General features: G+C 46.3%; 1 protein-coding gene across 1 annotated transcript in view; it reads left to right on the plus strand.

The window, feature by feature from the left end:
- Positions 1-5,921: 5,921 nt before the first annotated feature.
- The window catches only part of LOC119163116 (uncharacterized), a gene marked incomplete at its 5' end in the record, with an annotated part of 79,631 nt that continues 60,153 nt past the window's right edge, over positions 5,922-25,399 (plus strand). The window contains one exon of the mRNA XM_075886006.1: positions 5,922-6,057. Within this exon, the coding sequence (XP_075742121.1) occupies positions 5,922-6,057 (136 nt within the window). The remainder of the gene's footprint in view (positions 6,058-25,399) is intronic.

The following is a 25,399-nucleotide window of genomic DNA, read 5'->3' on the forward strand; positions in this document are numbered from 1 at the left end:
AAAACGATACGAACGACACATGCGAAGTCGTGCATTTCGCTCTGCTCGGTTAGTTAGTGAACGATGTACGGCAGTAAAAACATGTAGTATACAGGTCGCATGCAATGCCACACTGTTAAAATGCGGAAAAACCACAGCACGAAAGCCAACTTGGATATCGAGTCGTGCGCAGGGCTCGCCACTCGTTTTTTTTTTTTTTATTCACGCGCGGCAACTATTAACGGCTAATAGCGTTCAGCACAGCTGAAATTGTCACAATGTCCCAGCTGTCAGATGAAGAAGTCTTCTTGCAATTAGCACAAGTTTCCGTCATAGCGTTGCGTGCAGGAAGCCACGCACACCTGGCAACGCACGACACACCATCACTTTTCGGACAACGGAAATGAAATCTGGTCCATGATGTCGTCGATCTTGCTCTGTAGTGTTTCCAATATTTCTGCTGTAATGAAGACGTGTGTTTCATCCAAATCTTGGATTATGAACTTCTTTCCCAGGGCGTTGGTGTCGTCCAAGTGGAGTAGAAATTGCTTCATTGCCGGGTCGCACTCGACAAGTATACCTTTCATAACATGCACCATTTTGTATTTGTAGACTGGAGTTTCACTCGGCACTTGGCGGTGGTCAGGTGTGTGAATCCACAGAACAAGGTCCCGGTAGAATCAAAAGCTATCAAAAGATTTGACGATCTACAACCGTGCGCGCTGCCATGTCGAAATGTGACAGTTTTTGTCTGTGTGGCGCTGTTATCGCCCCTGGCGGAAACTTGCAACATGAACCATAAAAACTGTTAAAACTGTTATTAAGTTATAAAAAAATTAAAATTTTATGTGTCAATAATTAAAAACGAAAAAATTATTTATACGTTTTAAAGTTGTAGTCAGGTTCTGCAATACTTAGCACAAGCGTTCGACTTTTGGTCTCGGAGGCCACAATAAAAAAAAAAGCGTGGTAGCATGGTGCCGTTTTCTGCGTAGAGATCGCGCCAGTGCCTTCGCTAGAAGTTTATAAACGTTTCTTTTTTAAATGTTCACGTAGAGAGAGAAAAAAAAATTAATTTTGATAATGACAATTTTTTAAACGAGCTTAGCTTGGCGTGATCTCTATTTTATAATGTGCCGTAAAATCCAAAAAGCATTGTGTTTTCCTTGCATATTGTGATTTGAACAAGTTTGAACTAGTCTGGAGGTTTAAAATGAAGAAGAGCGTAGCATTATTACGTAGAAGACAGCAAGCATCACTCTTATGAAATCGAGTATTTAGGAAGTTCTTTCTGCTACACAACTAATCATCTAACCCGCGTACTTGTATAATTTCCTTGCGTTATCGCTGCCGTGCCGGCACTTCCCTGTCACAAACAGCGTGCGCGATATTAAAATGACATCATATTTGATAGAAAAGCGGTAGGAGCCGGCCCATGAGCTTCAGCAGGAGAGTGCAAATGGGGTACTTGCCCCCCCCCCCCCCTCAAGCTTCAACAGCACTTGACCACAGAACACCTATATACTACAATTGACTTGACCTCACCCAAGTTACACCTGTGCTCTCCTATACCCCACCTACGATGGAGCTGAATATACGAACAGCGCAATTTGAAAGTAGTTACAGTGTAACCGATATCAACATGACAGCATTTTTGAAAGAAAAGCGGAAGGAGCCGACCCGTGGGCTTCAGCAGGAGGGTGCAAAAGGGGTACTTCCCCCTCCAGCTTCAGCAGCACTTGACCACAGAACACCTATATACTACCATTGACTTGGCCTCACCCGAGTTCACCAGTGCTCTCCTATACCCCACCTACGATGGAGCTGAATATACGAACAGCGCAATTTGAAAGTAGTTACAGTGTAACCGATATCAGCATGACAGCATTTTTGAAAGAAAAGCGGAAGGAGCCGACCCATGGGCTTCAGCAGGAGGGTTTAAAAGGGGTACTTGCCCCCCTCAAGCTTAGGCACAAGGAGGATACATAAAACTTGCTGGAGTGGAAGCCGCCTATGCGCCGCTACGGGAGAGAGTGAAGCCGCGCCGAGCATGCGGCGGCCATGTTGCCAGTGGCAGAAAAGAGCCGAGCGCTTCAAATTTAATGCTTCACCGCGCTGCGGGTGAAGTGACTCGTGTGTTTATAAAGCAACGAAAACAAGTAACTCTGGTTGTAAATGTTTATTGCGACCTGTACGCAGCCAAGTGGCATGTAGAGAACTCAATTAAAGTGCATATGCATCAAATCACGATGCCTAAAGCAAACACATAATCGAAAACATAGGTGCCCTACAGGTGGTTGAAAATTATTGCCCTTGTCAAAAGTGGTCCCACCTTACTTTTGACCGATTCTCGGTTTTTTTTTCCTCCGTCATGTGTTGTATCCTCACTTTTACGTATTGTTCAGCGATTTGCCTGCACAAACTGTAAACCTGATTATCAAGCGTATCAAAGTCTAGGACGTGCTGCTCTAGTTTATGGAACCAGTTTTTCTCGGAGGAAGCTCATAGATTTTTCAGGATGAGGTGTCTTGCTCTAGACTTCACCGTTGTGATGGAATCACATTCAGCCTGTAGCCACCTCAGTCCTCGACTTCTTTACAGGGGCTAATGACATCTCGCGACGGTAAAACAAGACCACCTCGCCTCTTACATTTAAGGTGTCAGCTCATCTGAGTGCATGGCTGCTATGCACTCTTCACAGGTAGTTGCAGTTCGACCTTTCGAACAATGAAGCCTGCTATGTATGGCACCACGGAATTGACAAAAGCAGAAAAGCTTTCGGGCTAGTCAATGCGATGCGTATTGTCGTGGTCATCGAGCTGCAGGACTGGGGCCTAGCGCATGTCAGTGAGATTGCTTTTTGGATGTACCATGGCTGCAGGAGTCGTTGCATTCAATACGGAGAGAACATCTTGGGAGCAGTGTCCAGAACTTGAAGACGTGACTTCCGTCTGAACCAATAGACGCTTGTATGCAGCCATAAACTGCGAAGCTGTTGGGTTGTTGTGGCCGCCTCATCCACGTATTGATTCAAAGAAGTTTTCGGCATAGTCTTGACTGAGTTTGTGTGTCAGTAAGTATTTCAGCTGACCCTGGCTGACAAGTCTGTCAAACATTCTTTCGGTGCTTGCCATGCATATCCAAAAACCAATGAATCCATTTTTTTTCGGTCCTTCTGTCACTGCCGGATCTCTCAGCCCGTTTATGTACGTTCGAGTCTCCACAAAAAAAAAAAAAAAAACGACTTCCAGAATGCTTCATTCCCTTGCCGAAAGGGCGCTTTGTACGACCTTGCCAGCGGGTTCCTGGAGTTTAAGATGTCAAACAAGCCATCAAAAGTTCAAATAAACGTAGATCTTGTGCTGGCACCCTTGAATTGCGGCAGCTTTAGCTTTTGGTCGCAGAAGTCCGAAGCGTCGGCAACTGAGGCACTCGTTCAGTTGTACAGCATATCACACCCTCATTTTCTTGCTTTTCCCATTGGACGTGGACTTTCGTAAGTTTGTTTCCGAGCCACAACCCTTCTTCACGTTGAAGTGCCTTCAATGCCACTTCATAACCCCATTTCACATGCTTCCCTTCAATGTCAAAGAGGTGGTCAAAGCACTCTGGCGCAAAGTGCACAGAGCGAAGTGATCTCCGTCTTTCGCATTCTACTTCTTACGGCGAACGGCCCACTCCCAGAGGCTCCGCGTTACGGGATTTTTAGTAAATCTGTAAAACAAATCTGGACTGTTATGTTTTGCACGTTAGATCGCGTCAGCTATAGCTCCCTTTAGTAACGAGCGCGGAATGGCTATGTCGAAGACGTTTTCGTGTACGTACAGGTGGAATGTGAGGTCACAACCTTTTTTCAACCTGTTGGCACATCCGTAAATGACGCAAGAGGCAACCATTGTAAACCATTTGTCTTTACAAGCCGACAAGGTGAAACAAGAACGGACGAAATCAGCAGCTCGCGAGGGCGCTGAGCACGCTTTTTGCCACTGGCAAGATGGCGGCGGCTGGCTTCACTCGCACAGCGTCCCTTCCACTCCAGCAAGTTTTATGTATCCTCCTTGCTTCAGCAGCACTTGACCACAGAACACCTATATACTACCATTGACTTGGCCTCACCCAAGTTACACCAGTGCTCTCCTATACCCCACCTACGATGGAGCTGAATATACGAACAGCGCAATTTGAAAGTAGTTACAGTGTAACCGATATCAGCATGACAGCATTTTTGAAAGAAAAGCGGAAGGAGCCGACCCATGGGCTTCAGCAGGAGGGTTTAAAAGGGGTACTTGCCCCCCTCAAGCTTCAGCAGCACTTGACCACAGAACACCTATATACTACCATTGACTTGGCCTCACCCAAGTTACACCAGTGCTCTCCTATACCCCACCTACGATGGAGCTGAATATACGAACAGCGCAATTTGAAAGTAGTTACAGTGTAACCGATATCAACATGACAGCATTTTTGAAAGAAAAGCGGAAGGAGCCGGCCCATGGGCTTCAGCGGGAGGGTGCAAAAGGGGTACTTCCCCCTCCAGCTTCAGCAGCACTTGACCACAGAACACCTATATATTACTATTGACTTGGCCTCACCCAAGTTACACCAGGGCTCTCCTATAGCCCACCTACGATGGAGCTGAATATACGAACAGCGCAACTTAAAAGTAGTTACAGCGTAACTACTTTTAAGTTGCGCTGTTCATATATTCAGTTATGTCCTACCAACTTGTCCAAGTTTCCACGCTTCATCACTACGATGGAACATTGGTGGTTTGCACCCTCCTAAGAGCAAATCCTGCCGACGACTATGAGCCCGCCGGGTTTGAAAGAAAGGAAACGCAAGCGAGACAGATAGTGATAGTTGGGTAGCAGAGATACTCGCCAGATACACGATTTTTTTACTTGGAATTTACACTCTCAAAGTTGCTGAAGGTATCTGGGACGTCTTTCCGTCATGTTATCTGACTTGCCTGCGTTTCGTTTCTTGCAAACTGCGGGCTCCCTAGATTCCCATCCTATATGCCACCCTGAAAGTTACCCTGAACTATCTTAAATTCCGTTATGCCGTTATTTGTGCCCTTTGTCAACTGTGATTTGCCCAGAAGGCTATTACGGCTTCTCTAATTGGCGGAAGATGTCTCCACTAGAGAATTTAATGATTTGGAAAACTTTGACATGGTCTAGAAATGCGCGCAGTGAAGTGCCGGAACGCTACGAAAGTACGCGAGATGGGCGCCTTAGCTATTATCGTTATGCGACAGAAAGACACCTCAAGTATTCCTTTTTTTTTTTTTTTTTGCCTAACACGCTAAGCTGCATTCGATCCAGAGTATGGTGTTCCATAGCATTCTCTGGATCACCCCCGTATACCCTGTCTTCTTGTCAGGCGTTATCGTCATCTGGCTTGGTTGCGTTTTCTTTCTGGAAAACTCGGCGCTCGCCTCTGTCTTATCGAGAATGCTCTGTCACGCTGATAGTGCCGTTCGTGAACGGGAAGTTCTGGTTCACTATACTTCTGGGCATGCACGCACGCGCAAGAGCCCGCCAAAACGCACCCTCGGTAACAGGCATGACTATTTATTTACGTTTGCTTTTTATTCGAGATGTTGGCGGTGGTGAAATGACTGATAATAAATTTTTTTTTTTCACGTCAGGCCGCGGCACGGTCATTTTTGTGTATCTGCTGCTGGGGGCTGAGAAGCAAACGAGAGGCATTGGCGGCAGCGGCGGTGTTCAATGTAGGCCTCTCCCATTTTATCTGCCTTGGCGGGGGTGACGAGCGCAGGTGCCTAAAACCAGAGCGTCGTATTCTGCCACACTGCCGGATGTCAGCGCTCCGTTCTTTCTTCTGGCCGGCTCGGCCGTTTCTTCACGCCGTTGTGGCGTTGTGCCACTTTAAGAGTAACACCGTGCACGTCTAGATGCCGTTTTGACTATTGCTAATGTGCCACTTGCTGCGCTGTTTACTCGTGCACGTGCGAATCTTCTGTGCTGCTGCCTTGCCTATACGCCGACGATGACTGCGTTACCTACGACGAGCCCTTACGGCCTGATGGCCACTTCTCGGGATGCAGCCAAAGTGAGTGTTACACACCATACTTATATGCATGCCATTTGCGTTTGATTTGAATGTACAACGAGGAACGCGAACAAAGCTTAGCTTCAGGCGCGCGGGGGATTTACTGCGAGCATTTGCTGGCGTGGTGCGAAAACTGCGAACGATGTAAAGCTTTTAGAATGGGAGCGGATATTCTCTCCGTAGCCTCTGGGTAACCACAATCCGGCAAGTACTGGGTATACTATAAGTATTTACATACATGTGCAAGTGCAGGGTTCTTTACTTAGAAAAGGGGGAAGGTGCGTTTCTGCCCTTCTTCCTCACTTCAGCCCTGTTGGTCGAGTCCTAAATAAAACGAGCTCCGATGAAATGCTTCTCGCAGAGGCCTGCCGCTGATCTTCAGTTTTATGGGGTAAAGGCGCCAAGTAAACAGTTCTTTGAATGCATGCATCAGGACTCACTGGTCGCCATTATAGTAAAAAATAATACTCATCCACAACCACGCGCATTAAAGAAATGACGTGTACGTCCGACTACGTCAACGTATACGGGGCAGAATTGGCGCCCCTCTTTAAATGACTATAGCCCCCACTAGGGCGCTTCCTCCTGCCCCCCCCCCCCCCCACCAAACGCCTTTTTGCTCACGCCTATGGTCACAGTGCAGATAGTTCTAACTGATCGGGTGGTTGGGCCGTATCTACAGATGAGAATTTATTGTATAAGACATGCGTGGTGCACATGGCTCCCCAAATCCCCCTAAAGCAGGAAGGGCAGTGTTTTTTCGCATGTGTTTCTTTTCATGTAGTTGTTTACTGAAATAACAAATGATGAAGGAGTTGCCGCCATTTGTTGGCGAAGGCTATACTTTTCCACTCGGGCGTTCGCTTACGATGTGAGGCTCGAAAGCCGTGAGATATGTTGCGGGTGCTGACATGACTAGGCCGAACAAAAATGTTTCACCGTTTTTTTTAATTCGCTGCCGAAAATGACTATACAGTTGGGTCTGGCGTGAAAACGGCGGAGCTTACGTCCGTAAAGTGAAGGGACGCCGGGCAATCACCATCCACACATCAAAGTCATTGCGGTCTTTTGAGATGGCCACTTCTCGGGTATAAGCCATGTCCTCGTCGTTTGTGCATCTTGTGGGTGCGCGTTTCTTTTCCTGAGATGATTGCATACCAGCTGTGGGATTTAATGTCGACGCTAGAAGAATCCCAGCTTGAAATTTAACGCGTTTATTTCTTCTATTAACGGCAGCAGCAAGTGAGCATGTCCACGCTACGCTCGTCACGATAACGAAGCAATGATGATCTTCCAAGCTTATCAACTTGGTTTTCCAACCACCGCTGGTGACGTAATCCCTCAGGGACGCTGCGGTGGCACTGTCGCTTATCGGAGACGGTTTGAAGCATGCATGCAGCCGTGTCATGCCGGACTCACCCCCGTATTCTAGAACGTCCCTTTACTCAACGCTTCACCTTCGCTTGAGAAAGCCGATGGGAGCGCCGTCTCTAGGCACGGCAAGTCACTGCATATTAGCGATAATCTGCTGCGATTCTTGAGTAGCGCAGCATCATTTTCAGCCGAGCAGCGGTGCAGTGCTCAACTCAACAGTCGAGTCGAGGAGCATTTCTGAATACGGGGGTCAGTGATAGTGAGTTTGAGGACGCGCGGTGTTATGCGCACAGTGTGCCAGTCACAGTGCCACACAGGATTGATTGATTGATATGTGGGGTTTAACGTCCCAAAACCACCATATGATTATGAGAGACGCCGTAGTGGAGGGCTCCGGAAATTTCAACCACCTGGGGTTCTTTAACGTGCATCAAAATCTGAGCACACGGGCCTACAACATTTCCGCGTCCATCGGAAATGCAGCCGCCGCAGCCGGGATTCGAACCCGCGACCGGCGGGTCAGCAGCCAAGTACCTTAGCCACTAGACCACCGCGGCGGGGCAGTGCCACACAGGGAACACCTCACGTATCAGAGAAGCGCCACTTTGCGTTAACAGTGACAAATCATTTGCTTTCGTTTGAGTGTGCATTGTCCGCCACGGTGGACAGTGGCTACGGTGTCCGGCTGCTGACCCGAAGGTCGTGGGTTCGACCCCGGCCGTGGCTGTCGCATTTCGGTGGGTGCAAGAAGGTTGAGGCCCGTCTGTTGTGCGATGTCAGTGAGCGTTAATGAACGCCTGATGGTCGAAATTTCCGGAGTCCTCCACTACGGTGACTCTCATAATCATATGGTGGTTTTGGAACGTAAAACCCCACATATTATTAGTATCGTGTATTCCAGTAGGAACAGGTATGATGACGCTGAGCATTTTAAGTGAATGTGCATGGTCCGCAAGATTCTGTTTTCGTGTGTCATGGCAGTTCCGGAAGTGATTGCTGTTAAGTGTCCGTCCACATTATAATGAAAGTAATATCACCCGGATGTAGGCCAAGGTTCAGAACAGTTTTTTTTTTTAGGGGCGAAGTTCCTTATGGCGTGGCTTGTGCATTTCTCGTAGTACGTAACCACCAGTGGCACATACCCGAAATAGCGGTCCTTACGATTTCTACCTCCAAGGTGGTTCCGGTGAGAGATTTCTTCTGTGCGTTGTTGAACAATAAAAGAAAGTGCTCAATGCACATGTTAATGGCTGCTAAGGGGGAATGAGAGACAGGAGCATTCGGCCTTTAGGTAACGCGCACGCTGCGATCCCCATTATGTACATTGAGCACGATCTGATAAGAAAGGGTTGCTACGTTATACTCGCTGGGTGTAACCTCCTTGGTTTTAGAAAGGTTTAGCGAGCGTTGGGCCGCATAGCCATGAATACAGTGAACTAGTATATACCATGAACTCGAGGTGGTTAAAGGTGGGAAGTTAACTCGAAGCGCAAGCCGTAAGAAAGTGTGCATGTGCCACCTCCCGTTTAGTCCTTGAAATGTCCGCTGGATGGCGGTGCTTCTATATGGAGAATATATGATGAAAAGATGCGAGATGGTGGTACTTGGAGTGCTGAATAGATGGACGAACGGACACACAGAGAGATGCATGGATGGACGCATGAACGGACGCAGGCGCAGATGCATGGACGAACGCAGGGACGGACGCACGAACAGACGCACGCACGGACGGGTGGATGGACGCATGGACGGTTACACAGACGTACGCAGGAACGGACGGAAGCAAGAACGAATGGACGGACGAATGCTTCGCCCCCCTCCCCATCATTCACTCCGAGGATATGCTGCCATTTTTTTCATTGATGTGATCCCCTTTTGATACGCGCCAATTAGCATTAGTAAAACGTGACTCTCTCTGCAGAATCAATAAAAAATTGCTTCCTGACTAGCGTTTACAGCCCGAGCTTCGAACAAGATTAAATGTTTGCGGACATTCTACCTATAAAGTTCGCCTAAAAAGGGTGTCTTTTTGGTCTAGAACTATCGTCATCAATCTCGTGTGCTCTTTTTATTTTCGCACATTATTGTATTGTACATGACGCACATTATTGTGCGCAATGTACTGTACAGTATGGTCCACTGTTAAAGGGAACACTCGAATGCACACCTTCAATATCCCTGGCCCTCCAAGAGCAAGTGGATTAAGAAACAATCTTCGCGCAAGTCAATAGCCTGTCAAGAGGAGTCGGAAATTTTAACCACCATGCAGTAGCCTTATGCATTTCTAACCCGCTATGATTCGGTAAAATAGCGAAATCTAAACATGCAGCTCACGCAGGTGTTCCCTTTAACATTGGACCAGTCTGTACATTCATGTCAATAACGGCATGCGCGTTATCGGCCCCAGATAGCATTTCGAAAGGGACAATGAAATGTTTTCAAAAAAAGGAAACGCAACAATCTAGCTGACGATTGTTGTTATGGGACAAGAAGACCGTACTTTCGCGTGCTGCTTTTTTTTCAATATTCATAATATCAGGGGTTTTACGTCCCAAATGCTCTATATAGTTATGAGAAATGCCGCTGTGGAGAGCTCCGGTAGTTTAGACCGTCTGTTGTTCTTTAACGTGCTCTGGTCTCGCACAGCAAGGCGCGCGTATACGCGGGCTTCTAGCTTTTCGCTTCCATCGTAACGTGACTGCTATGGCTAGAATCGAACCTGTGAACCTGGCTGGAATCTAACCATAAACGCTGCTTAATCACGGCAAACTTTATTCATTTATTTCTAATGCTCCAACTGATACAACAGTGCGTTTAATGCATTATATACAATAGTATTATAGCAATAGTACAACAGTAATATATAGTATTATATATATAATGGTATTATATATAATAATATTAGTCCATATTGATGTGGGTTCTCTATATGCCCATGGGTGTAGGCAGGGGGGAGTGCAAGAGGGACACTTCACCTCACCCAAGCTACTCCAGTGTTCTCCCCCAGCCGCGATGCAACACTGATTTGCACGCCACCCCCCACCCCCCCACTTCCCCAAAAGAAGAAAATCCACTCGGCGACCATGTCTATGCCTGACCTTTTGATTTTTTTTTTCCATATCACGTGCTCGAATATCGATCCATATCTCAAGCAAATAATGTAAACAAAACACATCAGTCGTACGTGTAGGTATAGAAATCAAACCACGTTAGCGGAGTCCCGGAAAAGTCTCTTTCTACAGTGCACTTTCTGAAACGTGAGTAAGCACACCTGACAGCGCCCCGTACTGTTATAGTTTAGTCTCTTCGGGCTTAACGGAAGCCTGCGGAAGTTCTTAATTTTCGCATGACGAGCTCGCCATTGCAGACATTATCATTTGCAGAAGCACCCGTCCCCATCGTAGTCTCACGCGATCAGATTTATTGCCATACGAGTATATACGCATGCAACACGCGGAACAGGCAGCCCGAGTAGTCACTTCCCCAATCTGTCGTATTCACAATACACTCCCGGCTACATTTACTCGCTTGCGGCAGCCTGGTGCCTCCATATGAGGGTGTCTGCAAGTCCGTTTCTTCTGCAAAGATGCCTCATGCGCTGTCTATGCATAAAACAATTTGAAATGCGGACGTTTGAGCGTGGTGCGTGATAAAAGTGAACTGGCGAGCAGCGCATATATCCAATAAAGCTGATAGGATAATTAATTAATTATTCGTTGTTGTTTAAGGTCTCAAAACTACCATACTATAACGAGAAATGTCATAGTGGAAAGCAAAGGGAATTTGTAGCTCTTTAACGTGCACTTTCGCATTTCCCCCTCCATCTAAAATGAGACCACCGTGGTCGGGATTCAGTACCGCTATCTAAGGGTCAGCAGCCGAGCCCTGTTTCACGTTTAATTGTGCACAGTTTATGCTGTATATAGCTCACTGTCAGTGCCACCCTGAAAAACGTGGCTTCGAGTTTGGCCGTGGCGATCGCATTCTGATGGCGACGAATATATGATATATGAATATATGATGGCGCCCGTGTACTGTGCGACGCCAGCGCATCTTAAAGCGACACTAAAGATAAACAACGGATTTGTGTAGAGAGATAAATTTCACTCTAACAATAAAATTGTAGTTTTTTCACCACCACAAGTTTATCAATAGAGGAGAAAATCAAGTGCACAGTTTCATTTCTAAATTTTGCGCCGAGAATTCCGCACCTGACGTCGCGGATTACAATGTGTGTCGTAATTTGGCCCCATTAGCTCCTCAGATCATTAAAACTTGCTACGTCTATATGGCCTCCTGATAGGACACTTCACTTTGATTTTACCGTTTGAGAACTGCGAATAGGCCTCTGTAGGCGCCGCCGTCAAAATAAGTAGAATGATTTATTGAAAACTTTATTGGACTATTTACAATGTGCTCTCGCTTGTTGGCTTCAGCACCATGTAAAAAAAAACGGGTTACCTCAAACTGGTCAGCTTGTTACTGCGATCGTGCGCAAGGCAGCACGCCACTGGTTCAGCCTGCAGTGTAGTGCGGACACTTCAAGGTGGCTTCGCCATCGACGTTCTCTTTTTGCGTACTTTCTAGCTTAACAAGTGTCTTAACAAGCGTCTAAAAAGCGTTCTAGAATAACAAGCACAGTGAAAGAACAATTTACTAATACGACAAAAATTGCTTTGCTCTTTAGTGTCCCTTTAATGAGCACCATGCACGGAGGTGGTCGAAATTATACTTAACCTTCCACTACGGCGTCCGATCATAGCGTGTGTCGCTTTATCGCGCAACCCACTTCATGCGTTAATCAACAAACAACTCAAGAAACGTCGTAGTTGCCTATCAAAGTCTATTCAATTTCACTGATACAGAATCGACTTCAACTAAATTCAGGTTTTTAATCGAAAACTTTGATTGTCGCCCCCCCCCCCCCAACACACTAAAGTTGGTTATAACGTAAGGATAAATGAGACACCACGCACAGCCATCAGTGACCCTCATTAAGAGTATTCGCATTCGCATATAGACGTTCAATCCCATCAAATTTGGTCATTTCTGCGACATCATCAAGCATCTTTGGCGTGTTTCAGAAAGTTGGTGACACATGTTTGTTTTGCTGATTTGAAGCTGTGAACTGTAACGTCATGGCAAACTTCATGAAAGATTATTGTGTCACTGCCTACCCAAAAATCATATTTTAGAAGCACACACACGCGCGCACACACAGAGTAGAGATAAAGCAGAGCCGGACAGCTTTCGTTGTTCCTCTTTTTGCTCCTCTTCATCATCACGAAATTTCTATCTGTTGCTTGTCCTTGCCTCTTCCTTTCCCTGTTTTGTCTCTTCCTTTCTTTTCTCACTCTCTACCTCGTTTCTTATTTCTTTTTCTTTCTCTATTTCTTCCGCTCTGTTTGTTTTTCTCTTGCTTTCTTTCTCTTTTCGTCGTAGTGTTTGTTTTTTCATCTTTTTTTGTGTCTTCATATCCTTTTCTCTCTGTCTTAGGGACCAAGCTCCTTATGGTCCATAGGTGATCTCTCATCCCTCCGGCGTACCCGGTAGCATCTCTTATCATGCAGTAGATGGCGTTGTGTGTATATGTCATTGGAAATATCATTACTAGATGGCGTTAATGGTTTTTGTATAGTTGACGGACAGACAGATGAACGAACGAACGGACAGACAGACAGATGAATAGACACAGACGGATGATTCGCCCCAGTCATCATCATTTACTCCGTAGATAATGCTATGACTTTTTACTCGATATTTTCCCTCTTTCCTTTATTTCATTCTATTTCTCTCTCATCCGTGTCATTGCACATCACGCCGGACAAATCGGTGCAGTGAGAAAGCGCACGCTGGGCGCACGAATCAGGCGAGCAAAGCAGAAGATGAAGAAGAGGTTGAAGAAATCCCGCACCGACGGCACCGCTCGTTTAAGGCTGATACCCCATGGTGGGTTGCGCCAAGATAAAAGAGCAATCAATCAATCGTCGCGCTGCAAGTGCTCATAGTGATGACATATGTCGAGGCTAACAGATTGTTTAATATTGAGCAGTTACACTGTTAGAAAGGACAACTTTAGCGACTCTCGAACTTAAGTGATTGACAAGCTCACCGTGGTTGTGTACGGCCAGAGCTTCTAATCATTCTTAGGATTGTAACCGACCGCAGTCGTCAGTACAGCATTCATGTGTACCATAGTTGTAGGAAATGAATAAGAAAGGTTCCGTAATTAACAACGCGCGAAGAAGGAAGCGGAACCGTTCTAGCGAACGTGACGCCATTGGCGAAGCGCACCGGTGTGGGTTTCGATGGCGCACGCAGTGACCTGCAAGCTGCACCGCGCACAGGTCAGTGGCTCCCCGTCGCCGCTGCTTTCCGCACGCACGCACATGCTGCCCACCCCCTACATTCTGAATTCGCCGCCGTCTCTGCGCCCAAACGGGTCGGCAAAGAAGCGTTGCCTAATGAACGTCAAAGACCCCCGAGATGTCGCCCCGCAGAGTATACGCTACGGAGGGTTCACCACGGAATCCCATTGCTTGGATCATTGCTTCCATTCGAAGTCTGGCCACTCCTCGGGGTCCGCCGACTTGCGGTGCACGTGCAGGCTCGAAACGCCACCTGTGTTCGTGGCTGTCCGGGACACAGGCGAAGAGCCGCTTAGGGGAGCGTCTGCGAAAACTATATGAAGTGCGCACTCTAAGGACAGAGCTCCGCGGCGTGTACTTAAAGCTTTCCTTTAAATGTTAAGTTTAGAAACAGCTTTGTGCCTTTATAGTGTGGCACTGGCTGCTCCTCATGAAATTTATATATGTTCAAAGAGAAAGGAAGGGTATTTTCAATAAGACCACGTACGAAGTTTCGCTCATGATCCGTGCTATAGAGAAATTAGACTGTAGCAACGCGACGGTATGTATACTTCCGTAAATACCAGCTGCCTTGCTGTAAATAGTGGCGTAGTTGCACACAAGTCTCACGGCACTTTCGCAGTCATGCGCATGACATTTGTGACGGTATACTGCGATAAAGTGAATTTTACAACTCCTGGCTATTGAGTTTGGAAAGAGAACGTATATGTTCATCTCTGCGCGTTCATGCCTCATAACTGCCGCTATACTCTTCGGTTGCGAAAAGAATGTGAAGTGTCTGAGGGTCTCGTTTTCGGTTCTACACACAGCCAAAGAAAGCGACAGACATTTACGCAGAGGAGAGCTATAGGGGAACATTACTTGTGGTTCTTTTGCTGCGTTGTAATGCTTGACATCGTAAGGTTAATTGGGCTAAAATATATAGGACACGTTCCTGAGTTCAGGCACAGAGACAAGCGCACCATTACGATTGTCCCTGTGCCCTCACTCGTGAACGTGTCTTAATTTCGCACGGCCTTTTGATTTCAAGCATGTTGAACACACCGGGCCAAGAAAGAGTTTTACTAGTGTGTTGTAATGGTTCGCGCTTACAGTGGAACAAACGGAAGTTGACAAAAAATGACCCGTTTCGATGGTGGCATCCGGACCCACAACCTACGAATTGCTCGTCGCATATGCGATCTACCATTTAGGCTAAGACGTAGGGCGCTCCCGTTCTCTGGCAAAAAAAGTGTTCCACACCAGCCGTCTGAGCTGAGTGTCGCAATGCAGGTCCCAAAATATTACCGCCATTGAGCACTCGCTTATTACCATACATTACCCCCCCCCCCCCCAGCAAAAAAAAAAAAAAACCCCTCAGCATATTTTGCAACGTAATGTGTGGCAAAATTCAGACTATAGGTTATTTAGAAAAGTGGCAAGGGCGTTTTTTCCTGCTGCTCCATTTCACGCACATTATGGCGGCTAATGCGACATGTGGGATGGTACTTATACCCGAGGTATGTGGCCTAACTTAATAATTTGAATAAATTAATGGCACAAAATGGGACGGACGTTCGTAACTGTTATCGTTCCAACAAATGTGTTTTATAATAGCACATACACCGCACTATTATAGTTGTTTATGGTGGATATACAGAATCGAGTAAATGTAATAAGGACACTTTACTGTTGTCTTCAACAGCCAGACGTCAATTAGCGCAGCTATACCGTTACTGCCTACGTCATTAATGCAGCTGTCGCGCTCCTCCATTTCTGAATGGGGCTTTAAGGGTAATTTTTTGCTTACGTATAGGCGCTTAACTGTCGTATTATGCTTTCACAGAGGCCAATTTGGAGAAAGGTTTACGAGCTTCATGTTTCTTGTCACGCTATTGCAACAAGCGTTGCATAATGCACGTATGAAAGTGCACTCAACCCAGCGCCTTGAAATGATTTTCTTGCGGTACGTGTATAAGCTGAATTGGCGAAATGTTCAACGTCGCTGACTGAAGGCCATCAAACACGTTCTTTATTTTCGTATTCTGGGTAATTTTGTCACTTATGGGGCTTTCCGTGTGCGTGTTACAGAGAAATGCTTTTATTTGTCGCTTATTGACGTTCTGCGTTGATGACTAGCTTCTTTCGTTAGCAGGATGAAACTGATGCGTTTTAAAAACAAAACAGAGAAACAGTATTTCATAGCTTTGGTTTGAATTTGTTGAGTCATGCGGGATGAGGATAGCTGGCATGAAAAAAAAAAACGCACATGGGCATTCAGCGTGAAGTTGGCGCTGAAGCATCCATGGAAGAACATTTTTATTATTTTTTTTTACGTTGATAAGCTTTCTTTTTAGAACTGCGTAGAACACGAGCGCTGCATCATTCAGTCGTGTCACTTGCGTGAAAAATTGCGATGTCCTTGTGGCTCAGTGAATGTATACACTAATTAGCTTTTCTAATTACGATACTAAGACGTACGCTTCAGTACGTACGTTTCAATGACATTTCTTTCCCTCTCGCCTCTTATGCTGATGACAGAGGACGGAAAAAAGAGGGCCGGCATGGTCACACAAGCCAGCGAAAACAATTTCTGACTACGTCACTCGTGCCAACACCACCAAGAGGATCGAGTAGATGCTTGCAGGAAACGATAATAATAACAAAGAATTCAACTGCGAGATTTTTTCTTTCCGCCACAGCAAGCAGTCGGAGACTGCTGTCACAAACACGTCGAGAATGTGCGAAATAACTGGCATCGGCCGATATGCGTCAGTTTTCACACGGTCTGCTGTCGCGACAGTTTGACACTTTCGGCCACGTTTCGCGCCGCGCTGCATTCAAATGGTATCCTCGTCATCGCATTGTGTTGTACCGATCGCGTCTCCCCATCGGTGCCCGCGACGCTTCCTGCATTCTTTGATCCACGCGCCGCCATTAGCGCGCACTGACGCACTGCCCCGCATCCGAAGAGCGTCCACGAGAGTGCGTGCGTTGCGGTCATCGGGACCACATTGTCTGCGTGGGCGGACTCGCCGAATGGACGGCTGTTTTTCCCGCTGTGTGGGAAAGCGCGCGTAAGTATAGGCGCGATTGTTTGTTTGTTTGTTTCGCTCGTGGCAACGAGTTCGGCGGGCAGCCTCACTTTTCCGTCCTCTTCATTTCTTCTCGGGGGACTTTTCTTGTGCCAGCAGCTAATGACTTCCCCCCAGCCGCCAATGGAAGCGTGCGTGCTAACCGCAATGAGGATGTCGCATGGGAAAATGCCGGGGGAGCGCTTCAGTGTACATATGTGTCGAGAGTGGCCGGGTTCTCGCGAATCGGGAGGTGTGACCAGTAATTACGAGTTCATACTGTGGAAAGGGGAAGGTGGGAAGGTTGTTCTACTTTACGTGCACCTCGGGAGTGTGTTTGGACTGCCAGTATATGGAGCCGGGGGATGGAACACGGTGCTTTGAACTGCCCACGCTGAGTGTGTATACTATGCGTGATTTTGTGCGCCAACATTGCGGAATGGAGCTCTCTGGCGATCTGACAGCTCTCTGGGGTTTAGGCTCATGCGACGGAGAAGAAGACAAGTGTTTCTTCCTTCTCTGGCTTGGATCTTTTGCGGTGCATTTTTAATAAGCCCGTGGCCCCAATTTGTTTACCCCGCAAAGCGAAATGATGAGTGACGATGGATTTTGCTTAAATGCCTCCATTAGGGCTTGAATAAATGGCAGCTGTGCACTCGTATTTTTATTGGCGTAGACTTAAACGCGACAGTGTTGAGGACCTCAAATAACAGAAATTCCGGCGTTTGTGTCGCCGTCGGCGTCGTTGGTTGTGAGTGAAGAATCATCTTGTCCGTCACCGAAAAATCGAAAAAGCTGCAAATAAAATAAATAATAAGTTTCAGGATCCGAGTGAGGATTGAACCTAGGCAGCTGGCATGGCAAGTAAGTGTTCTATCACAGAGCCACACCTATTGTTGAAAGTGCTTTGGAAAAAAAAATTCGGCCGTTCCTACGTACCTAGGGAATCGACGTTATGCGAAGCATTCGGAGGGAAAGTGACCATTATTTTTTATTGAGCACCACCTTAATAAATAACGCTAAATATATGTATAAATGTTTCACGCACAGCCATATGTTCGAGCGTCGACCGACCGACCGACCGACAAAAACACTATATGCATGTTATGCAGTGGAAGGAGTCTCTTGAACTCAGCATATATTGCGTGACAAAAGCGTACAACCGTGCCCGATGTCAAAACATGTGAATTGAGCAAAGAGGGGGTATTTGAAAGCCCCCCCCCCCAATTATGAAGCGCTCAGAGATATTTAATAATCAAGAGCAGAACCGTCAACAGTTTAACAGCTGTGCAGGTTCGCATTTTGCCTTACGGAAGCGTAGTGTGCCTTTCGCTGATTTCCCAAAACATTATGGCGTAATGGTGACTCTACAACTGTGCTTGCAAGAGGCATGCAATTATACTTTGAAACGGCTAATTTTAAATGCACAGTCGTTTGTTTACTAACGGCACCGTTGAGGCGTGCACTGAGAACTGAACCAAGCTAGCAGTTTAGAAGTCCCCCCCCCCCCCCCTCCACCTGATATTTTTTTTCAATGCATAGAGTTTTCAATGCTGTGTACTATAAGTATTGTTTCTCACTTTCTTTTTATTCCCTTATGGGCCCTGCTGTCACCTTGTGTATGAGCATCGAGTCAATGCTCTAATGGGAAGGGGAATAATGCCAACTAGAGTTGTGAGCCGGCAAGCCCTAGCGAGCTGAAAAGGGAAAAGAAAAAAAAGAAGTGTGTGTTAGCGCTTCGTTTAAAGATACACGCTCGTGTCTTTCTGCCCCGCTGTTCCTGTCTTGTCTTCACGGCTCTTGGTGCGTGACAAACTGGTGGACGTGCTGGGTAATCTATGCACCGTACCCCTCCACATATCAAAAACTCAAGCGTCGTACCGGTCGTTAATCCTGTGCACCGCGCCAGCAGAAGAATCCGAGGGCAATCCCCTGAGTTTGGACTGCTCGTAAACAACATGGCAGCTCCGACCAGCCCTACTGACACCAACCCAAACGGTACGAACGGCACAACGCCGCTTCATTGCACCTTACTCACACCGCGAACGCCAAATCCCTTTCATGGCACTGCACTTAAGGATGTCGAAGATTGGCTCATTCATTACAAGTTCGTTGCCGTGCACAACCAATGGGACGACGTAAACAAACTGCGGCACGTCTATTTCAGTCTTTTGGACGGCGCACGTGTATGGTATGAGAACCGGGCAGGTATTCTTACATCGTGGGAAGACTTCAAACGCCGACTTCTTGGGACATATGCCAGCCCTGACCGACGGGAGAGAGCTGAGCGTGATCTGCAGTCCCGCATACAATTGCCGAACGAAGGGGTTGCGATGTATGTCGAAGAAATGACGCGTCTTTTCCACCGAGCTGACCCCGGCATGCCAGAAGAAAAGAAGGTACGGTACCTCATGCGCGGGGTGAAAGAACAGCTTTTCGGTGGGCTTGCGCGCAGTCCTCCAAAGACTGTGTCCGAATTTCTCAGAGAAGCCGTCACCATCGAAAGCACTCTTAGGCACCGGGCCCCGTCATACGAACGGCACGTCAACGCTTCAACTACGGACTACTTGGGAGCTTTCGGTGGCCAAATGAATTTCTTCCGAGAGATCATACGTTCAGTCATCCGCGAAGAACTCCAGAAGCTGTCAGTGCCCTCGTAGCCCACTATATCTTCGTTGTCCAGCGTAGTCCGAGATGAAGTCCAGCATGCCTTAAGAGAACCTCCTTTCATGCGGGATTATCAACCACCCAGTGACTTCCCCCGCATGTCGTATGCTCAAGCTTTGCGGCAACCTGTAACACCCGCAATCCCGCATCCCACCGTGGCCCCAGCCATGCTGCAGACGGTCCAAGCGGCGCCATATTACAGCGCACCTCGCCTGATTTCGCGGAAATTGGACGTCTGGCGTGCGCCAGATAGACGTCCTCTCTGCTTCCACTGTGGCGAAGCTGGGCATCTTTACCGACACTGTTCTTACCGGCAACTTGGACTACGCGGATTTTCGACGAACTCACCGCCACCCAGGTTCGGTCAGCGGCCCCCTGAAATTGAAGAGTATGTGGCTCAGCAGCGCGGAACTTCGTCGTCCTTGCACCAGTCACGCTCCCCGTCACCGCGGCGATTTTCTCCTAATCGCCGTACCTATTCTAGCATGGCGCAGGGTCGGTCACCCAGTCCACGCCGGGAAAACTAACCACAGCGGCCTTCGGGGGCGAGGCCGCTCATACTGGACAAGCTCAAGGCCTCCTACCGACGCTTCCGCAAACTGACGATACCCAGATGACGACGACACCAGCTGGTTCCGCAAAGATTTCATTAGACATTCCAGTGCTGCTCGACGGTCGCAAAGTCAGTGCTTTAGTTGACACGGGTGCGGATTTTTCTATAATAAGTGAAAAACAGGCTGCTTTCCTGAAGAAAGTCACGATGCCTTGGAACCTCAGGCCCGTTCGTACTGCTGGTGGGCACATCGTCACGCCACTCGGCGTTTGCACAGCACGAATACAGATTCGTGGTTCTACCTTCGTTGTCAGCTTGAGCGTTCTCCGTCAGTGTTCTCGAGACCTGATCATTGGCATGGACTTCCTGAGGGAGCATGGTGCTATCATCGACATTCGACAACGCCTCGTCACATTTTCAACAAAAATCGCCACACCAGAGCATATTCCCAGCCACGATCGAGTATGTCTGCGTTTAATTGACGATGATGTCATGATACCACCGCGCTCAAGTGTTATGGTTCAAGTGGCGTGTAACGAATCAGCACACGCTGAAATGGTGGGGGAGAGCAATCGATCCCTACTCTTTTCCCAGGGTGTCTGCGTAGAACGAAGCCTAGTAGACCTCCAGGCTGGCCACTGCGAGGTTCTTGTTACAAACTTAAGCTACTAGCGCCGACACCTTTTGACTGGTACTGCCATCGCCTATGCCTACCCAGCACCTCCACCAGTTTGTCACGCACCAAGAGCCGTGAAGGCAAGACAGGAACAGCGGGGCAGAAAGGCACGAGCGCGTATCTGTAAACGAAGCGCTAACACACACTTCTTTTTTCTCTTTTCCCTTTTCGGCTCGCTAGGGCTTGCCGGCTCACAACTCTAGGTGACAATATGTTCGGTCTATGAGCACTTCGCTGAACTTGATATTGAACACGATGATTGTTAGGTGATTATTAATGTGGGATTTCACGGAAACGTCCCAGCCACTTCGGCGACCATATCAAGTGCATTAGAAGAGTATCATACGGTTGCTGCATTGAGAATGGGGAATCGCAATAATATCTCGGAGAGAAAAATGGTTTGGTCACGTTGGACCACCTGAATTTTCGAGAATGTCGTCTGAGTGGTGTCGTAAGAAAAGTAATTCTGACAGTATGTTTTCTTGATTCACTGTCAAATTCGGGTATATATTAAACAAATGTTATTTTTAGGTGTTCAATGCTCGTGAATATTACTGGAAAATCTCTGCGATTACACCTTGCGAGATTTCACCAGAATGATCAATGTTCTCATTTTTTTGCCCATGCTAGTGTTGCGCCATATATGAATATCTGCTTAATGTATACTCGCTATAGTGAACCTATATTTTGCATTGAAAATATTTCAGAACACTGAACTTTGTACAAATTTCAGAATATCAACATTTTGGTTCAAATTGAGATGCGTGCTATACAACACGTGGGTCTCCAATAAAAAAAAATCAACATTATACATAAATCTAACTCAAATAATCAGTTCTGATATGACAAGTTTAACAATCTAATTTTCGCGCAGAGAAAAAAAATCATTTTTGAAGTTCCCCACAGACCACTTTCTTCCCATATGGTCATACGGCCGCTTCTCCGTTGCTGTCTATGGGAAAGTTAAACAATTTTCTTCATCAAAAGTACAAAATTGTAATCATCAAACTTGCCATATATAAGAATAACGTTTTTTTTTTCAATGGAACTACAAAGCTGATCTCCAATTGTAGCACCACAACGCGTAAATGATTTGACTGATATGTGGCATTTATCGTCCCGAAACCACCATGTGATCATGAGAGACGCCATAGTGAAGGGCTCCGGAAATTTCCACCACCTAGGGTTCTTTAACGTGCACCCAAATCTGAGCACACGGACCTACAACATTTCCACCTCCATCGAAAATGCAGCCGCCGCAGCCGGGATACGATCCCGCGACCTGCGGGTCAGCAGCCGAGTGCCTTAGCCACTGGACCACCGCGGCGGGGCACACAAAGTGTAAATTGCATCTCAATATGGACGAAATTGACGATGTACAAAAAATTCTTATTTTTTTTCGTAAATTCTAGATACTTCAGAGAATTGAAAATATAATTTCGTAAAGGAAGTATCGTTACTCTGATATTCATACTTCGCGCAATATTTTAATGAAAAAAAAATTGGGTAGATCCTACGTACCATGGGATCGATTCCTTGCGAATCGGGTGGAGGGAAGGCGACTGTGGTGTAAATATTTGTTTAGCGAAACGTTTCGAAATGACGCTTAAACATACGTACAAACGTTATACGCACAGACATGCATCTTGAGCAGACGCATCTGTTTCATATAACCAGTTGTTTACAGTTGCGTGACGATTACAAGAGCAACATAGGTATTACCAACACCAGAAGCGGTAAGCTGAAGGGTATACCGCTTGTGCTTGCGAGGATGGTAGCCCCAGATAGTGCTGCGTAGATGAACATTAGTGGATGACACTCCACTACTATAAACTCTAACCCGACATGACGCAGCTTGTATCACTTGAGTACACGTGTAATGTTCACAAAATTAGATGGGGCACTGCAACCACAATTCACGTTTCACTAACATTATGCCTGCACCGGGTCTCTTTACAGAAGAGTTCCGAGACCAGGAGTAGTTCCCAGACAGAATATTTGATTTGCCACGTATAATGCCTTGGTTTGACTCCTTCTTGGACCATAAAACATATTCTTTGCATTCGTCGAGTCAATTCTGCTGGTGTCGGTCTTTTTCAACAATCTCGAATTTAAGTTACCTGTGTATGTTCTCGCCGTTCCTCGATCGATGTAATCTGTCACACTTCTGGTGCATACCCTCATAGCATGACACATAGTGTACGAGTATGTGCTACGCGTGTCTAAAGGAAAGTATTTGACGTCGTGCACGACGGTGTTTTCAGACTATTCATCTCATGACCACGTAATCGTGATCATTAAATCTGCTTACCTCATATCATAATTTTCTTATACCCCCAGTTAAGGAGCTGACCAAGAGAGCTACGAGGCGTAGGGGTCTAGATGGATAGACATATACGCAGACGTATAAACGCTGAAAGTACCTGCAGCATGCTAAGAGATGCTTCATTTAAAATTCATGCATGGAATATTTTGGTAAACTTTCTCTAGGCATACATATGGCAGGAAAAAATGAAGTAATAGTATTGAGCTTGAAACACCCTGCACAAACACGTTTGTTTAATGTGTAATGATACTCTACGTATGAATGAACTTAAGTCCCGAATTTTCCTTCAGTTGAGACGAGGAGAAGAGGGAAGAGAAAGAGATTCCTATCCCGTCCCAGGCTCCGTCAATGATGGTGGCGGATAACTTTTTAAAATCATTTGGTATGGTTCCCACGTGACTCAAAATGTTTTCGATGAGAAATATCCTAGTATTTTACTGTTTTCATGCTAAAAATATTCAGGATATTTTTTTTGACGAATACACTTGAGATAGTCGTCGGAAGCGCTGGGTATTTTGGCGTGGAATGACTCACATCTGAAGCTACCGTGAAATAGTGTAACCCTTGAAATCTTGTGTACGGTGGTGTGCGTGCATGCTTGTCATTGGCGTCCGATGTTATATCTATAGAGCTCGAAGACAAAAAACATGGATATGAGGCTCCTTACGTGAAGCATTTTTTTTTTTGCGCTGGTCGTCGTTGCAATCTAAGAAAAAAAATAAACGCAATACTTATCGCTGCGATAATGGAAAAATTCACCACAGAAACTTATGCCAAGCTCTGAGTGATTTCTATTGGCTAGACAAAACTAATTGACTGTTAAGGCTATCTAAATCCCGCTTATTCTTAAATATTAATTTTTTCTTTTGTTTTTCTGAATTGAGCTAATAAAGTACTTCAAGATCTATCTATTGCTAAACATTATGAGAATACAAACGATTTCGCTTATATAACAAGGCACCACCCGTTTCATGGCCAATCCGTTGGTTTGTGCCAGTTTAATGTTGGTTGGTCAACCAACCGACCCACATTGACCGTAGTCGACTTCTTTTGCAGTACTGAATACGTTCACTGCATCCCCCGAATTTCGTCTCAGCGCAAATGCATAATTTTGGTCTTCGTTCTATTCTGACTTCTCTTTCTTACTTTCGCTTTTTTTGCTCTTATTTCAATATGTTTTTTATAACCCAGGAAAAAATTGTCAAAAAGCATATCATCTGCTCGACCTACCCGTCCTTTTATAACTTTTATTTCTCTACTGATAGAGCGGGAAACGTTGAAAAAGGCGGGGGGGGGGGGGTGTATAAGTTGAACTGGAACAGGAAGTTCAGACGAGTTTGTCCGGCTTCATGGTTGATGTAGCAGCGCAAGTGTGAAGAAAATACTGAGCAATAAATACGTACTAGACGAGGGAGAGTGAACGGGCGCCGAAGGATATGCAAGGTCACAGGCGCACTCACGCTCGTTTTCTTCTTTTCCTCTGTCATGGTCTAATGCTTATCAAAATGTCACTGAAACGTTGGAAGGAAGGTCTTTGGAATGTGTTTCGAAATCGTTGCTGCAGTGGCTGGTGTTTCCGGAAAAGACAAATCTGCTTTGACGCCCCCGAACCTTTTTTCTGTGCTCTGGTTATTTTTTTGGCGCTTCATTACGCGTACTATGTATCCGAGCGTTCCAGTCTCGTGTGGAACAATTTCCGCTCGATAGCTTTTCAGACGGAACCCAGTGCGCCAGTTCCGATGGCTATGCTTCGACTGCATTTTATTGGCAGCGGACTCGCGGTACATCATATGCCATGGTGTTCATTTGGCGAACACAACAAATCTTGGAACTGATTCTCTTGTTTTAGAAATTTTTTCTGAATTTCTTCAGCGAGCGGCATCAGACCACAAAGATACAAAAAGCCCGGGCGAGGGGGTGGATCGGAATGTTCGCCGCCAACCTCCCCCTGTGCCCCACCCAATTGATATTTTAAAGTGTGGGTAACTTCCAGTATAATACCTTCCATAGACGTAACAGAGCGCGTGAATTCATACGCCTCTGAGTATGATGGTGAATAAAACTTTCATTTATCTGAGACTGTGAACATGCTGCACTGCAGAAGGATTCCTAGATGAGTCCTTGGAACGACATGCTGTTCGAAATGGCTGCGGGGTTGTTCACAGCAAGTCTGCATCGCTACTCACCAGTCAACGTGCGTCGCATTTTTGCCACAAATAAATATAACGTCTACAATACAATTGCAATTTTGTTGTTGAATGAAGTTTTTTGTGAGATTCAAAATGAGGTTGTTCTTCGATGAAAGGTGCTAATACCTTTACGTAA

This window comes from Rhipicephalus microplus, chromosome 2 (assembly GCF_043290135.1).
Source record: "Rhipicephalus microplus isolate Deutch F79 chromosome 2, USDA_Rmic, whole genome shotgun sequence".
NCBI lineage: Eukaryota > Metazoa > Arthropoda > Arachnida > Ixodida > Ixodidae > Rhipicephalus > Rhipicephalus microplus.